Genomic DNA, 17,745 nt, shown 5'->3' with positions numbered 1-17,745 from the left:
TTTCTCAAGTGTACAAAAGCCACACTTGTTCTTTCTTCCCTAGAGCAGCATGAATCATACTCAACCAATGTGTTTTTAATCAGTCTATGGTGTGGTGCCAAATTCAATAGTCTGGGAATTAAGTTTATCTCCAGTTCTCAACTAAAACAGCCTCCAGTCCACAAGATGTTCAGCTAGTGTGTAGATTAATTCACTCATTGTTTCTTTTGTGCATTTTAAAAGTATTTTTGCCTTCTTATTTTTAAATCCGTTTAGATTATCCAGCTGAGTTTTGTTTTTATTCATTCATGGGATGTGGGCGTCGCTGGCTAGGTCAGCATTTATTGCCCATCCCTAGTTGCCCTCGAGAAGATGGTGTTAAGCTGCCTTCTTGAACCCCTGCAGTGTCAGAGAAACAACCTGCTCCTTGGCCTCTTACCAAAGCCAGCTTTAAGTCAGTCGTTAGAGACATGGGTAAGCCATCCAGGATGGCTCACGGTGTGAGGAGACACCTGTCTCAAATCGGATGATGAGCAGGATTAAAGCTTTCCATATGGGGAAACCATGGTGCAAATTGAGAAGATTGCTACATAGCATTTGGAGAATCAATGCTGCTTTCTGCCATGCCACCTGGTATACACCCGGTGCAGGATACATGGGCAGTAATCATCACAATGCAAAGTCCTAGAATTCCACCCATCAAACGTCAATGCTTTCCATTGGCTTTTGTACTCTTGCAAAAGATCATTACTCTGAGTGATTCCACTGCATGGAAAGCCAAAGTCCATCACATTTCCATTTATTACTTCTGTACTCTTTTACAGACCTGCACAGTATGAGTAGGGGTAGAGGAAATAAAAGTATATTTTGTGTCTCCTCTGACATATTGAGGATATGTGGAAGTACAGTCCTGCACCAGCAAAGACAGGGCACTAATCAGCCACTTTTCTTTGTGTGGTTCTCTTGACAATCTTTCGGAGCTTGCTGCGTGGATGTATTCTGGATCTTTTCACAGCTTTCCAGAACATCGAACCAGATATAATTACTGTTAGGGAAACGATGAAGGTGACCATGCTCACACAAATCCTAAATATTCGCCATGGCTGGTTTCTTAGGCCCAAAATATAAGAGTTTAGCCTTGATTTAATCTGGAAGTGTTAAAACATTGGATTTCAGTGACAAAGATCCAAGTGTTTGGTCAAACTGGTGTACCGAGATCAATTTGTACAACTGTGTGATAGTCAGCTGTTAAGCCATCCTGATACTTTTGTTTTAAAGCAATCTGGTTAACCTTACAGCCGTAGAATAAAATCAGCAAAGTACCAGATAAAAGGTTTCTCTTTGGTTTCTAGCTTAACGTCATTTGCTTAAAGTTTGGATTAAGAACCCAAGGTTAAAAGTTGGTTTAAAAGGTTATTGTCTGGTTTTAATATTTACCCCAATGAGTCTGAGATCAGGGGTTTCTGCTTGTGTGCTTGCTAGCCCAGACTTGCCTCCCATTCACTGGCAAGTGCAGAAGAGGAAAAATATGGCCTATGAGGAGAACTTCCAGCTACTTACAAACACTAAACAGTTCAGTTTACAAAACTGCCTTCAAAGTGCTTAAGATTCCATCTATAAAGGTATAAATTTCACCCAATTTGATGAACATCTCTTTAATTCTATACTGACAATTTTTATTTATTTTAATTTGCTGTATAGTATGGAACTAAATGCAAACCATGACTGCTTATTATGAATAGTTAATAAAAAGAAAGACTTGCACTTATATAGCGCCTATCATGAACAAAGTACTTCACAGCCAATGAAGTACTTTTGAAGTCACTGTTGTAATGCAGGAAATTAATAAATGATGGGAATCATATATCTCCATGATGGAATGACATTCTTTATAGTAATATGTTTTTTGGCCTGACCAATATCTAAGTATTTCACATTGTCTTCTCATGTGAATTTGGAGGCAAACTTAGCACTGGGGCCTTCCTGCAGAACTGTTTTGGTTTACACTTGGAGGAGAAAATGGTGGCTTCATCTTTGAGTCACAGGTAGCCTCAGTCTAAACTCAACCTTTCCCTGGCATGAGAGCAGGAAATAAAACTTCCTTGCTCTTTCCACCTAATTTTACCATGTTGAAACCCAGAATGAGCACACGTTGCAGAAGAAGACACCCTTAAATCAGCATTGTCACTGCAAAGGGAGCACATGAGATACCATAATATTGAGTCACACCATGTCATATCTGCAAAATTTGAGGCAGACGTTCTGTTATCTTGAATTACTGAATAGCATTTTAATTTTTGCATTCTTGCATAATTTACATGGACACCCTCAGGGGACATTTACTTACCTCCTCTGTAATATCGATCCTCACAACAGCTGTCGTGCTGAAAGAAGGAGAGCCTCTGTCTTTAGCTTGCACCACCAGTGACCACTGACATTCTTTGCTTCTGGTGATGTTGTGAATAACCTCCAGAGATTTGATGTAGGACTTCAGCACAATCTCCCCTGTGGCTTGATCAATGTCAAAAACGTTTGCAGGATCTGCTTGCATTATCGAGTAATCGACAACATTGTTCGGCTCTTCTGCATCTTCATCTTTGGCCTGCATTAAAAGTTTGATACATGTGATGCAATTCATCAGATCACTCCAAAAACTCACATGAAGTGCATGAAGTTGGCACGACTTGTTACATAACTGAACTGCAAATCTTTTTCATCTGTGCAGTTTGGCAAAACAATTCCCCTCTCTTTTGCTACTTGGCAATTTTAATAAGATTCAAATAAGGCAGCAGTTATCTCAGCTCCTGTAACTGCCACTCAGCAATGGGACAATTTGCCATGGAGCCTACTGGAAGGCACCATCTTCTCGTGCTATTGTTTTCATTCAATCTAGGCAGCTTGAAAGCACAGATGTGCTAAGGGGACCTTTGTTTTATGGAGGTAGGACCAGAACGTATTTAAATCAAATACCATGACCTGTTCTCAGTTTGGCAATTCTGTGGGTTTTTTTGCTCGGTAATGGCATCCTGTCCTTGAAACCCTCATCCACACTTTCACAACATAGTGGTTTGATTTCTCGAGCATGGTCCTTGGTGGTCTCACGGACTATACATAAATTATTAAGAACACAGCCACCATATTGTACGCCATGCTAAACTCCAAACACTATTGCTCCTGTCATGACTGAATTCCACTGGTTGTTACATCCACCAGCACATAACATTTTAAATCTTTCCTCTTGTTTTCAATTCACTTTATGGACTCACTCCAAATCCAATGTCATGGATCTGCACCTCCAACTGTGCTCTACAATATGTGTTCCCTTTCTAATCTTTGTGCCAGAACTTCCAGCTATAATGCCCTTGCACAACCCCACCCTCTTTCTACGTTTCTTCATCTTCTAATTTCTTTCTGTTCTCAAATCTGCTTTAAAACCTCTCTCTCACTGTAAAACCTCTCTCCTTTTCATTCAATAAAACCGCTCTCACAGTAAAGTCTCTCTCTTACGGTGAAACCTCTTTCTCCCAGTAAAACCTCCCTCTCTCTCTTTCAGTAAAACCTCTCTCTCTCTCTCTCTCAGTAAAACCTCTCTCTCTCTCTGTAAAACCGCTCTCTCTCTCTCTCAGTAAAACCTCTCTCTCTCTCTCTCAGTAAAACCTCTCTCTCTCTCTCTCTCAGTAAAACCTCTCTCTCTCTCTCTCTCAGTAAAACCTCTCTCTCTCTCTCTCTCAGTAAAACCTCTCTCTCTCTCTCAGTAAAACCTCTCTCTCTCTCTCAGTAAAACCTCTCTCTCTCTCAGTAAAACCTCTCTCTCTCTCTCAGTAAAATCTCTCTCTCTCTCTCAGTAAAACCTCTCTCTCTCTCAGTAAAACCTCCCTCTCTCTCTCTCTCTCAGTAAAACCTCTCTCTCTCTCTCTCTCTCTCTCAGTAAAACCTCTCTCTCTCAGTAAAACCTCTCTCTCTCTCAGTGAAACCTCTCTCTCTCTCTCAGTAAAACCTCTCTCTCTCTCTCAGTAAAACCTCTCTCTCTCTCAGTAAAACCTCTCTCTCTCTCAGTAAAACCTCTCTCTCTCTCAGTAAAACCTCTCTCTCTCAGTAAAACCTCTCTCTCTCTCAGTAAAACCCCCCTCTCTCTCTCAGTAAAACCTCTCTCTCTCTCTCTCTCAGTAAAACCATTCTCTCTCTCTCAGTAAAACCTCCCTCTCTCTCTCAGTAAAACCTCCCTCTCTCTCTCAGTAAAACCTCCCTCTCTCTCTCTCTCAGTAAAACCTCTCTCTCTCTCTCTCAGTAAAACCTCTCTCTCTCTCTCTCAGTAAAACCGCTCTCTCTCTCTCTCAGTAAAACCTCCCTCTCTCTCTCTCTCTCAGTAAAACCTCTCTCTCTCTCTCAGTAAAACCTCTCTCTCTCTCTCTCAGTAAAACCTCTCTCTCTCTCTCTCTCTCTCAGTAAAACCTCTCTCTCTCTCTCTCTCTCAGTAAAACCTCTCTCTCTCTCAGTAAAACCTCTCTCTCTCTCTCTCAGTAAAACCTCTCTCTCTCTCAGTAAAACCTCTCTCTCTCTCAGTAAAATCTCTCTCTCTCTCTCAGTAAAATCTCTCTCTCTCTCTCAGTAAAACCTCCCTCTCTCTCTCTCAGTAAAACCTCCCTCTCTCTCTCTCTCTCAGTAAAACCTCTCTCTCTCTCTCTCTCTCTCTCAGTAAAACGTCTCTCTCTCAGTAAAACCTCTCTCTCTCTCTCAGTAAAACCTCTCTCACTCAGTAAAACCTTTCTCTCTCTCAGTAAAACCTCTCTCTCTCTCTCAGTAAAACCTCTCTCTCTCAGTAAAACCTCTCTCTCTCTCAGTAAAACCTCTCTCTCTCTCAGTAAAACCTCTCTCTCTCTCTCAGTAAAACCTCTCTCTCTCTCTCAGTAAAACCTCTCTCTCTCTCTCTCAGTAAAACCTCTCTCTCTCTCAGTAAAACCTCTCTCTCTCTCAGTAAAACCTCTCTCTCTCTCTCCCACAGTAAAACCTCTCTCTCTCTCTCCCACAGTAAAACCTCTCTCTCTTTCACAGGAAAACCTCTCTCTCTTTCACAGGAAAACCTCTCTCACACAGGAAAACCTCTCTCTCTCTCTCGCACAGGAAAACCTCTCTCTCTCTCGCACAGGAAAACCTCTCTCTCTCTCACACTGTAAAACCTCTCTCTCTCTCGCACTGTAAAACCTCTCTCTCTCACAGTAAAACCTCTTTCTCAGTAAAACCTCTCTCTCTGCCTCTCTCAGTAAAACCTCTCACTCTCTCTCAGTAAACCCTCTTTCTATTTCTCCCTCAGTAAAATCTCTTTCTCAGTACTCTGAACGTTCTCCCTCACCTCCTGATTGGTGCAATCTAATCTTCCGAAATGCATGTTGAGATCTCAATGTGCAACATCATTGTCTTGCCAACACCAATGATGTTGAGCTCCTGGTCTGGTAGACCACATTCTAGAAACTATTCACAGATGCCATTTTTAACAATAAACGTCCTACTTTTAGAAATGATTGTATATTGTACTGACACACCGTATTGTGGATGTGCAATCAAGGCAGGTGTGTGATTTGCCCCCACGTTCCTCACATTATGTGCCTCTGTACTGGCCACAGGAGGTGGGAGACAGAAGTATGTGGGGAATCTCCCTTTAAATTTTCCATTATTCTGGCTGAGGTTATAAACACACTAGTATGGCTGCAAGTCCTGAGCCCATCATTCTGTAATACTGTGTTTTGGTGCCAGGCAAATCTTTTTAAACTGAAATTTTAATTGAGAAAATGTAATCTCTGCAAACTTTGATCTTATTCATCTACTCACATATCTGTACATTAGGAGGCAATAATATGTTACATTCTTTAGATCCTATATCTTACCTCAATTTTTACAGGTGATCCAATGATCATAACCTTCTCCAAAATGTTCTTGTTAAATTCTGGGTAGTGGTCGTTTATATCTAGAACTGTTACAAAGACTTCAGCCAAACTGTGCTTCCCATCCCCATCATCAGCTTTAATGTAAAAGTTGTATTTAGGCTGTACTTCAGCATCCAGCACTGCCCAGGGCTGAGTGTATATAATCCCAGTAGTGGGGTGAATCAGAAATCTGAAAAATAAGAAGTTAATAAAATAAGAGGCCAGTCTATAAGTACACACTAACAATAAAATGTACTACATATCCACCTTGTCATGTTGTTTTGATAAAACCACAAGTTTATTGCAGTTAACACACTGTTACTTTGGTGTTAGCCCTCTCCTATTCCTCATCTACATGCTGCCCCTTGGGGACATCAGCCAAGACACAGCATTAATTTTCATATTTATGCTAACAACACCCAGCTCTACCTTGCCACCTCTCTCAACTCCTCCACTGGTGCTAACTTGGACTGGATGAGCAGAAATTTCCTTTAATTAAGTATTGGGAAGACTGAAGCCATTCCTATTATAACAGGTCTATCCTTCCTGGCAAGAGTTTGAGGTTAAGCCAGTCTGTTTGCAAACTTGGTGTCACATTTGATTCCAGGATAAGCTTCTGGCCTTATATTCACGCCATCACTAAGACTGCCTACTTCCACCTCCGTAACATTGTCTGACTTCGCCCATCTCAGCTCACCCCATTCAAGCGTTCACTACCTCTGGGCTTATCTATTCCAATGGACTTCTGGCTGATGTCCCACATTCTACACCTTCAGTAAGCTTGAGATCATTCAAAACTATGCCTGTTATCTTAATTCACAGAAGTCCTGTTCCCTATCACCTCAGGCATGTTGACCCACATTGGCCCCCAATCAAGCAACACCTTGATTTTAAATTTCTCATCCTTATTTTCGAAGCCTACCATAGCCTCACTCCTCCTTATCTCTGTAACCTCCTCCAGTCGCACAACTATCCTAGATAACCTGCTCCTCTAATCCTGGCCTCTTGTCATTCCCAATTTTAATTGTACCACCATTGGTGTCAATGCCTTCAATTGCCTAGGTACCATGCTCTGGAACATCCTCTCTAAACCTCTCCACCTTTCTACCTCACTGTTCTCAAAAGACACTCCTATCTCCTTCAACCAAGTTTTTGGTCGTCTGACATAATAACTTCTTATGTGGCTAGGTTTAATAGTAAAAACAGAAAATGCTAGAAAAACTCAGCAGGTCTGACAGCGTCCATGGAGAGAGGAACAGAGTTAACATTTCGAGTCCGTATGACTCTTCTTCAAGTCCAATATGACTCTTCTGCCAAAGAAAAGCCATATTTGACTCGAAACGCTAACTCTGTTTTACCAGCATTTTCTGTTTTTATTTCAGATCTCCAGCATCTGCAGTATTTTGCTTTTATTCCAGTTTAAAATTAACCTGATTTTTAAATAAACATTTATGGATGTTTTAAAAGCATCGCTTTTTTTTTCAGGTAACACATTTGAATGGCAAACTGCAGCGGTTCAAGAAAGCAGCTCGCCACAACCTCATGGGCAAATAGGCATGGGCAACAAATACTAGCCGAGTCAGTGAAGGCCACATCCTGTAAAAATGGATTAAAAACGTCTCCTAAAGATATCAACATCTTTGTTTCAGCAGCAAAATAGATTGTTTGTAAAGAATGACATTATTGCCCTGTTAATTTAACTTAAGCATTTTTATTGAGAAGTTATCTTTCTGGTATATTCATCGGTGCAGCCAATCCATGTCAAAGCACCTCAACCCTTGCAAGGAGTATATAGACCTGGAGCTGCTTGAAGCTGGATAACGTTCTTTATATAAAAGGGTCTTATTTTTTCCATTGACTGGAACTACAGTTTTGACATTCAAATGGACATGGTGACTAGAGATAGGAAAAGGACAGATACCAGAGAATATGTAATCTGACTAATGAAACTGTAAGAAGGAATTTTATGGGCCCTCCCGCCGGTGGGATTTTCCGGTCCCACCGAAGTCAATGGACTTCCGAACAGCTCGCCGCATTTTCCAGCCCTGCCCTCTGCTGCAACGAGGTCATAAAATTCCGCCCGTAGTCTTGTCATTCAGTGGATTGAAGAATAATTATTTTTATAGTATCCGTTGAAAAGTCAGGTAAATTTTTGAAAAAGGCAAAGAAAACCGAATGCTGGGAACTCAAAACCAAACCAAACAAAATGTACTGGAAGTGAAAAGTGGATGCATTGTATTTGAAAGGAAAGTTTTCATTCGGCCTTTATCAAGTGAAGATAGGTGCAGAGTTAGGCATTTCAGCCCTTCAAGCCATTCTGCCCCTCAAGCCATTCAATCAGCTCATGGCTGATCTGTAACTCAGCTCCATTCACCTTTGATACATATCCCTTGATATCCTTACTTAACAGACTTCAATTCACACAGCATCTGTGGCCTTTTAGGGGGAAGAGAGGTATAGATTTCCATGACCCTTTGAGAATCACTCCTGCAGAGCTTAGAATCAATCTATCTTTTTAATTTCTTTCCAGATTTAATTTCCACTCTATGCTGAGTTCTCAATCTTGGGTGATAACATTTGGGATAACAGGACTCCTTTGGAGTTTCCATTTAGGGGTGAGCATAATGTTACACCTACCAACCTTCAATGTCCAGGCTCATACATGAACAATGGCTGCTTGAGCAGAGTTCTAGTGTGCAGTTACTGATGGTGTAACCATTCCCCCACCAGAGAGCCAGTGACTTCAGAAAAATAGGAGAAGAGGATAGGGCAAAACACTCGTTTTGGAACCATTTCCATTGCAGTATCAGCCAGTTCCTGGGTGGCCCTTTAGTTCTCACTTCCCCTCTGAGTTGTGTCCTCTGATTGTTTAGCTTGTTGACATGCCACAGTTTTTAGTTTATATCCATTACAATGAACTTTGGTTCAAGCGCATCCTCCTCTCCCCTCCTTATGACATTACCCATTAGTATAGTTCCAGAGGTAGCTGTTAAACTCCAGTGTCTAATTCCAGTGTTCACTATCCACTCTGAGTCTGAATCATGTGCGGTAGTATATTATTCCAATGTGAGTCTTGAACTTAACTTTTCGTTCTTCCAAAATAGATGCTGTCTAGCACTCAGAAGCAGGAAGCTAAATTAATCCCACCCCCAAACCCAAAGGTGAGAGAGCCGATTTCAACTCAGACTGAATTTGGGAATTTATTGATCTCTCTATGGCTTAGAGACAGAAGGTGTTGAAATTCGAAGGGATTCTTCCTTTTCAGTCCCCCCCCCCCGATAGCTCTGACAAAAAACAGCTGAAACCTCCAACAAAGCAGTAAGTGAGTGGAAGAACCCACAGAGACTTTACCCTGATTGTGTAGACAGTTAAGAAAGGAAATAAGGATCAAACTAAATGTGTACATCATAGAATCATAGAATGATTACAGCTCAGAAGGAAGCCATTTGGCCCTTCCTATCTATGCCAGCTCTCCGCAAGAGCAACTTCCCTAGTCCCACTCCCCATTCCCCCTAGCCCTATTCGAGTTTAGAGTATTACTTAATGGTCTTGGTATCTGCTAAGATATTATTTGGAAAAATTTTGTATACTCAGTTTTTAATTTATAAGAAAAAGAGTTATATGATTCTGGGGAGGCAGTGGTGTAGCAGCAATGTCATTAGACTAGTACTCCAGAGACCCAGGCTAATGCTCTGGAGACATGGGTTCAATTCCCAAAACCACAGCTATCGGTGGAATCTGAATTCAATCAATAAAATCTGCAATTGAAAGTGAGTCTCAGTAATGGTGGCCATGAAAGAATCACCGATTGTTGCAAAAATCCATCTGATTCACTAATGTCCTTTAAGGAAGGAAATCTGCCATCCTTACCTGGTTTGGCCTACATGTGACTCCAGACCCACAGTTACGGGGTTGACTCTTAACTGCCCTCTGAAATGGCCTAACAAGCTACTCAGTTCAAGGGCAATTAGGGATGGGCAACAAATGCTGACTTTGCCAGCAATGCCCGCATCCCATGAAAGAATAAACAAAATGAAGTATTTCATTTTCATTTCATTTCATTTAGACATTCCTTTGTAAAGCCTTCAACCATGTGTTTCAGCAAGTAATGACCTATTTGACATGTTTATTTATCCAAACCCTACCAGCTGACAAGAATATCCATCCTGAGCCAATTAAAAAGTTTAAGAAGCAATTTACTGTGATAATTAACAAGTAAACACTTAACCACTGGGATAATGAAACACACAATTCCTTGTACACTTTGTAAAACATTATGCTAACCATACATTCTTGAGAAGCTTGCCTTACATCAAGTACAGGGCACAACTGGGGAAGAGGCACTAAACCATAGCACCCTGAAATGATAGTGTTGGATGATCGAGTACAAATATTTAAGATGTTTGATTGAAATTCCTCTTGTTGCTATTTTAATGGAGCTGTCAAACAGCTTAAGACAATTGAGTTCACAAAGTAGGCGAGAGAGGAATTTCAGTTAAATGCAGTCTAAGAAATCCCCAGCTTGATTGCAGTGTCAATAAAAATGCTTCTGGAGACATCATAATGAATATAGTTATGGTAATTTTGAGATTGTGTTCCATCCTACATTCACACCAGCAGCTACAACTGTAACATATAAGTGAATTTTGAAGGTGGACTTGCTATTGTGGAGTGCACCATAAAAATAATTCCTTATTTTGAATACACTATAACACCTATCTCCAGTCTTATTGTGTTGGTCACTTGATGACTATGATACAGGAGAACGTACAATGGGATGTCCTGTGTACTTAGAGTTATCAATGCTCCAGGACTGTCCTGGGATGTCCAAAAATTAAAGATTAATCACCAGGAGATGGCTGCGAGCAACTCAGAAGAAAGGAAAAAAGTGTTTTTTTTTAAATTTCTTTGAATGCTTTAATTTATTAATTAGAAAAATATTTGAAATTGGAAAATAGGCTGTTTGACAGTCAAAAATCTTCCAGTTGGTTAATGAATTACCTGTGTTCTGATTGGTGAGGGAAGGTGGTAAACTCCATGGATGGCCATTTTAGGAAACGTGGTCAGAGTCAAGAGGTCCTGTGGTAAAATCTCCAGGAAAACTCTCAAACCGAGTTGGCAAGCTTACGCTCACCTGTACCAATGAATTGTCCAAAAGCTTTGCCGGTGAGCACTATATCCCCCGGGATTTTCCAGCCCCGTTGTGGTGAGACCCACCACAGGAGGTTCGGCAGCCCAGACAAATGTCCAAGAACTTTCGGCGGGACCAGGCGATCCCAGCATCAGGTGAGGCTGGAAAATCCCGCCCATTAAATGGAAAATAATTTAAATATTTTGTGGTTCTTAACTACAATTGAGGAGGGAGGAACAATTCATCTGTGCATTATGTATAATTAAATCGTAAACACATTTAAAAAGAATGGCCTTAAAATTTCTGGATCCCTGCCCCACCCCTGACGGAGCAAGACCTTTGGACTGTTAGCTGCTCAGGATCTGGTTCCATTCCTAAATCTGCTGAAGATATTTGGGACCACCACTGAACCCATGCCAGCTGTCTGTGAGGTGTGGCTTTGCAGGGCTTAAGGTGGGCTTGCTGGCCCAAGTTTCCCTGTGAGGGTTGCGAGGAATATCTGGACATCCCCCCCGCCACTTCCCAAACCTAAGGCAAGATTTTACATTTTTCGCGGGCGAGCGAGCGCCTGACCCGATCGGGCCTGATGAGGTCAGGCGAGCATCCCGACAACATTGCACGCTCGCAATGGAACAGGACGTCAATTGGATGGAAACACACTGGATTTTGGATCCCACCGCCGCCCCCCCCCCGCCCAAGCCCAAAATTTTTTCTCTGGTAAGTGACCCACTCCAATCATACCCAGTCCTACTGCAGTAATTTTGGGCCCCGTCTGATAAGATTCAGTAAAGCTTCCCTTATTGGTGGGAAAGGGGGAAGTGGAGCCAGAATTATTGCTGTAATCATGATGTTGCATAAAAAAGTGATGCATTTTTATATAATTTATCTCAGACTTGGAAATAAATGAGAGAAAACAGACCCTTATGCAGGAAGCCAGTGCAGCTACTTAAACCCAACCAAAATTCATGCAATTTGACCTTTGTTCAACTAGATTTTGGGCAGGATTTTTTGGCCCTGGCAGGAATCGTTACTGGCGGGACCGTAAAATTTGGAGAGCAGCCAAAACTTCGATGACTTTGGGCCGGAATTTCCGGTCCTGCCGCTTGTTTATAATCGCAATGATCGCACTACTCAAACCTCCAGCTACTCCGCACAGGAGTCGGCAGCGTGATCCCCGACAGTTAAGAGGTCTATTAGGGCCCTTAGCCAATTAATGAAAAGTTATTTTCCGCTGCCCGGCCAACATTATGGTTGGCGGCTGGGCGAATTGGTCAGGCAGCCTTTGGATCTCTTAGGAAACTTCATCCACTGGTGGGATGAGGTTTCCACAATTAGATAAAAAAATAATAAAAATGTTGCGACATAATTTTTATTCTGCTAAATGTTCCTGCGATGGGACATGTTTTCACATTTTCAGAATCTTTATTTTTGATTTTAATATTCTTCAGCTCCCTGAGGCAGCTCTCTGCCTTCAGGAAGCTGTCAGTGCATGCTCCCCTGCGTAAGAGCACACTTCGGCGCTCGCCCTCCTCTCTCCCCCAACCCCGCCAGCGCTGAGCTTCCCAGCACGCCTCTCGCGTTAATTGGCCAGCCAGTGTGAGAGCGCGGGCGGCAGAGCGTTTCCTGGCCACTCCCAGGCTTGCAGCCACACCTGCCCAACGATCCCAAAATCCTGCCCCTAGTTCCAGATGTAGGGAGAGTGGATGAAATACTCACATGATCCCTCTGATCAAAATCTGGAACAGGACGTCAATTGGATGGAAACACACTGGATTTTAGATCCCACCGCACCACCCCTCCCCAACCCCAAAATTTTTTCTCTGGTAAGTGACCCACTCCAATCATACCCAGTCCTACTGCAGTAATTTTGGGCCCTGTCTGATAAGATTCAGTAAAGCTTCCCTAATTGGTGGGAAAGGGGGAAGTGGAGCCAGAATTATTGCTCTAATCATGATGTTGCATAAAAAAGTGATGCATTTTTATATAATTTATCTCAGACTTGGAAATAAATGAGAGAAAACAGACCCTTATGCAGGAAGCCAGTGCAGCTACTTAAACCCAACCAAAATTCATGCAATTTGACCTTTGTTTAACTAGATTTTGGGCAGGATTTTTTGGCCCTGGCAGGAATTGTTACTGGCGGGACCGTAAAATTTGGAGAGCAGCCAAAACTTCGATGACTTTGGGCCGGAATTTCCGGTCCCGCCGCTTGTTTATAATCGCAATGATTGCACTACTCAAACCTCCAGCTACTCCTTGGAATGAAAAGAAAATCAACAATATTACTTACAGATCAGCCCCTGTTCCATATATCGAATACTTGACTTCTCCCCACATTTCTGAGTCAGCATCATTTGCCTATGAAGATAATCAAAGTCTAGAATAATGGCAAGGCAGGAGTTATTTGTATTATAATCTATTTGATAATTATTGACTAGCCTGCTGCAAAATAATGAATAAAAATGCAACTGGCAGTCACTTGATGCCATACATCATTTGGTGCTGTGGCTTTACCATCTATTTCACCCCTCCACATTCCATTGGTTTGGTTTGTAACATTCAGAACAGTAACTAAGAGCACTCGTGTGCATTGGGCTTACTTTGAGAATATATCTACTAACATAAAAGGGAACATGATGTAATGAGTGAGAGAGGGGATTTGTACTAAAGTGGGACCACTTCAAGAACTTGTAACTAGTTGTTACCCCACTAGTCTAACCCCAATGGTCTAACCCCAATAGTCTAACAACCCCATGGGTCATGAGTTCAAATTCCACCAGAAGCATTTGAGGCCAAGCACTGGAGGATGACAATTATACCTGAACAATAACTAAAGATCTCTGGAAGAAAATGCAGACCTTTGAAATGTGGATGCTAAGACATATACTAAAAATTCCATACACAGACCATAAGACAAATGAAGAGGTGCTTGAAATTGCAAGAACAAAAAGAACTCTAAAAAGTCACATCCAGAAAGGAAAAGGTCAGTATTTCAGCCATGTGAACAGAACTGAAAAGCTACAGAGATCTTCTCGAGGGCAAAGTGAAGGGCAGCAGAAAGAGGGGTCAGCCTGGGTGTAGTCGGATGAGGGGTTCCTGGGGTTGTGTTTGGATCTGCAAGTTCTCACACAGGCACCGACCTCAGATGGTGAGTGCCAGTGTGGGAGATGGATGGGGCACCCAGTATCCCAGCTCAGTACCCATCCATCAATGGTGAGCAGGGAGGTCCAGAGCGACCTCACGTTGGCACACGAGTTGCTTGCTGTCTCTACGGGCTCCTCTCAGGGAGCTCTGGATGACGGCAGCAGCTCCTCCACCCCTCCGCCAGTGACCGTTGCATCTGATGAGGCTGCGGTGACTGGGGAGATGCCAGCCGCAGCACTGGCCGCTCCCTCCCAGGCGGAGCCAGCACAGGCTCCACTGGCCAGAGGACGACCACCAAGGTCATCAAGTTCACAGGTGATTTTCTGTTCGTTTATGTTTGGTTTATATGTCTGCTGGTGTGGACATCAATGCCAGTAATGGTAATGTTATTATGCTTTCAATGTGACAATAACATTAAATTTACTCTGGTTCTGATGGCCTGAGTAAGCTTCATCTTTTCACTTTCTAATGTAGGGTACGCCGGTGTGTAATGATGGACGTGAGTGGCTCGATATTTTATTGCACAGGCATTGAGTGGACTTTGGATGCAAATGAAAGGGTCATTTCAGACACCCAGGATGAAGGCAGCAGCTCTAGAGTGAGGTGGAAGCAGATCTTTGGTAGCCTAGTTGAAGGAGCGTTGGATCAAGGCATCCCTGTTGTCCCTGCCTCCCTGGAGGTTAGAAAGGTCTGCCTCTATACCCTTAGCATTCTCCTCACCATGCTCCTCTTCTAATTCACCACTAGATTCATCAGCTGTGTAGCTCTGTCAAGATCCTCTTCCTCCAGTGGCTTCCCACTTGCCAGTGCCAGATTGTGGAGAGCGCAGCTTGCAACCACTATCAGTGACACAGGATCTGGGGAGTATTGCAGTGCTCCCCCTTATAGTCCAGGCATCGGAAGCGCATCTTGAGAAGACTTATGGTCCTCTCTACCAATGCCCTCACGGAGGCCTGACTCATATTGTAATGCTGCTCCGCCTCTGTTCTTGGGTGGCGGAGAGCCATCCTGAGCCACCTCTTCAATGGGTAGCCCTTGTCACCCAGCAGCCATCCATCCAGTTGAGCTAGAGCACTGAAAAGCCTCGGCATCTGGAGTGCCTCAGGATGTAAATGTCATGGGAGCTGCCAGGGCACCTTGTGCAGACTTGCAGAATCGGCATCCTATGGTCACACGCTATCTGCACATTAATGGAGTGGAATCCCTTCCTGTTGACAAAAGGCACCCAGCTGACCCTTGATGGCCACATGTGTGCAGTCAATTGCACCCTGGACATGGGGAAACCCAGCAATCACTGCAAAGCCTCTGGCTCGCTCAGCCTGACTGGCCTCATCCATACGGTAAAGAATAACGGTCAGTTCCTGCCTGGGCAGAGCTTCTGTCACCAGCTTGACACAACTGTGGACAGCTGATTGGGAGACTCCACACAGATCACCCACTGAGCCCTGGAAAGATCCGGGGGCATAGAAGTTGAGGGCCACTGTGACCTTCAGAGACACTGGCATGGGGTGTCCGCCCACACAGTTGGAGCTGATCTCAGGCCCAATCATCTGACAGATGGAGGTCACTGTCTCCCTTGAGAGGTGGAGCCTCCTTCAGCATTGCACCTTGGACATTTTGGGGTATTTGCATCACCGCCTGTAAACCCTGGCAGCAGGATAGTGGCGTCTTCTGCAGCCCCTTCCGGCTTGGACTTCCTGGTGACCCTTTGTCCTTTGTGCCTGCGTCTCTCCTCCCACAGGTCCCTCCCCTGGAGGTTGCGTTGGTACATGTGGCCTCCTCTCCCTTTTGCCCCTCTCTTCCTCTTCAGAGGAGGTGCCACCATTGGAGACGACAATGGCCACTTAGGTGCTTGAAGGGCACTTGATTCGACTGGACTTCTCTCATGGAACTGATGGGCAATTCCCTCCATTTCTCTAATGGGTGGATGAGATCCCTGTTAGCTGAACAAAATCTAGGACATGATGGCAAATACCATTCCTGGAGCCATTTTGAGGAGACACAGTTATGAAAATAAACAAGGAAACCAAATTTAATTTCAATTAGAATTGATGGAAGGCTACCGAGTGTCATTAGACTGCTTAAGTATTCAGGGTAACACAATGGATTCCCAACCCTGTCTTCAACTGACATCCACTTTGGGAGAGCAGCTATTGGATAGGAGTTGGGAGTTGCAACTCTGGCCTACTTCCCCCTCCCTTTGAGCTTTGCAAACAGTCATGTCCTGGCTGAGGTCTGATAACTCACCACACACTGGCTTCATAGGCTGATGAAGCAGGACCAGAGATGGGCAGGTTTTGCGCCACTGGTCAATATGTTGGTTTGCCGACATCATCCCACCCCTGAGCCATTTTCGAGAATTGAGGTAGTTAAGCGGGCCTAATTAGGCCCCTCTCCCACGCCGACTGGAATTTTGCAAGTCTGAAAGTGAATCCCATACAGCAGCCGACAGGCGGGGAATTAGAGGAGGCAACCTCGAAGAGGGAGATGAGAGGGTGGATGGGGGTGGGGCAGTGCTTACCCCACTTGGGCCCCTCCTAGGGTTGCCAACCCGTCAGGATTGGCCTGGAGTCTCCATGAATTGAAGATCAATCTCCAGGACACTGCTGTGTGCAACCCTGGAGATAAGTCATTGGGGCATTAAAAAAGATTGGTTTTTTTATCATTTTCTTTGAACATTTCTTTTTACCAGATATAAAAATGCTGAAAATGGGGGTGGAAAAGGGGCTGCTTGGCCAACAGTCAAGCATCATACAATTGGGTAATGAGCCTATTTCGCAATTGGCGTAGGAAGGCCATTTGTCACAAGGATGGATGCGTTGGCCAACTAATGGCTGGGCTTGGAGGCAAGTCATGTGATGAAACCTCCAGGAATACATTTAATCACAGTTGGCAACCCTAGACCCTCCCCACCGTCACCATTGGGCCACAGGTGCAGACCACCCCAGTGGAAGGATTGCCCTTGCAACTTCATGGCAGGTGTGGCCTTTTTTAAAATCAAATTTAATTTACCTGGTTTTCAGGGGGTGTCTCCATTGTGAGACTCTCTCGGTTATCAGCAGGATGGCACCTCCCTCCCTCTCCCATTGGCCCTCCAGTCTTGGAAGCCCACCAATGGCATCCTTAATTGGATGGTGAGTGCGCCCTCTGGCCACTAATTGGCCAGCTTGTCATAAGTTGGTGTTGGGTGACCATTCCCAACACGTCATGGTCTCAGGACACACATTTGTTCCTGACATTGCAGTCCCAGCTCCAAACGGAAAATCCAACCCTGGGTGACAAACCTGGGACAGGCTGATCCAAAAGGTCCATTCACAGTTTGCCTTTACCAACCCCAGCCACCAGGGGAGCTACTCAAATGAAACATTCACAAGATCAGCACATAAATATCCTCAACTTACGGTAACACATATAACAGGAGAGCCCCCGGGGGAGTTTTCAGGAATCCGTGCAACGTAGAATTCGGAAGTGAATTTAGGAATATTGTCATTGGTGTCCACTAGTTGAATGATGATGTCAGCTGTGGAACTAAACTTCTCTGGAGTGTCCGATTCAATAGCAAGGAGCTAG

General features: G+C 43.8%; 1 protein-coding gene across 1 annotated transcript in view; it reads right to left on the bottom strand.

The window, feature by feature from the left end:
• cdhr1a (cadherin-related family member 1a) overlaps positions 1–17,745 on the bottom strand; it is a 53,935-nt gene that overhangs the window by 1,794 nt on the left and 34,396 nt on the right. The window contains exons 13-16 of the mRNA XM_041176441.1: positions 17,577–17,741; positions 13,322–13,389; positions 5,862–6,090; positions 2,327–2,581 (exon numbers count right to left, since the gene is read on the bottom strand). Of these exons, the coding sequence (XP_041032375.1) occupies positions 2,327–2,581; positions 5,862–6,090; positions 13,322–13,389; positions 17,577–17,741 (717 nt within the window). The remainder of the gene's footprint in view (positions 1–2,326; positions 2,582–5,861; positions 6,091–13,321; positions 13,390–17,576; positions 17,742–17,745) is intronic.

Source organism: Carcharodon carcharias, chromosome 28 (genome assembly GCF_017639515.1).
Source record: "Carcharodon carcharias isolate sCarCar2 chromosome 28, sCarCar2.pri, whole genome shotgun sequence".
NCBI lineage: Eukaryota > Metazoa > Chordata > Chondrichthyes > Lamniformes > Lamnidae > Carcharodon > Carcharodon carcharias.
The sequence above is the reverse complement of the archived record's forward strand: the minus strand, read 5'-3'. Positions and strand labels throughout refer to the sequence as shown.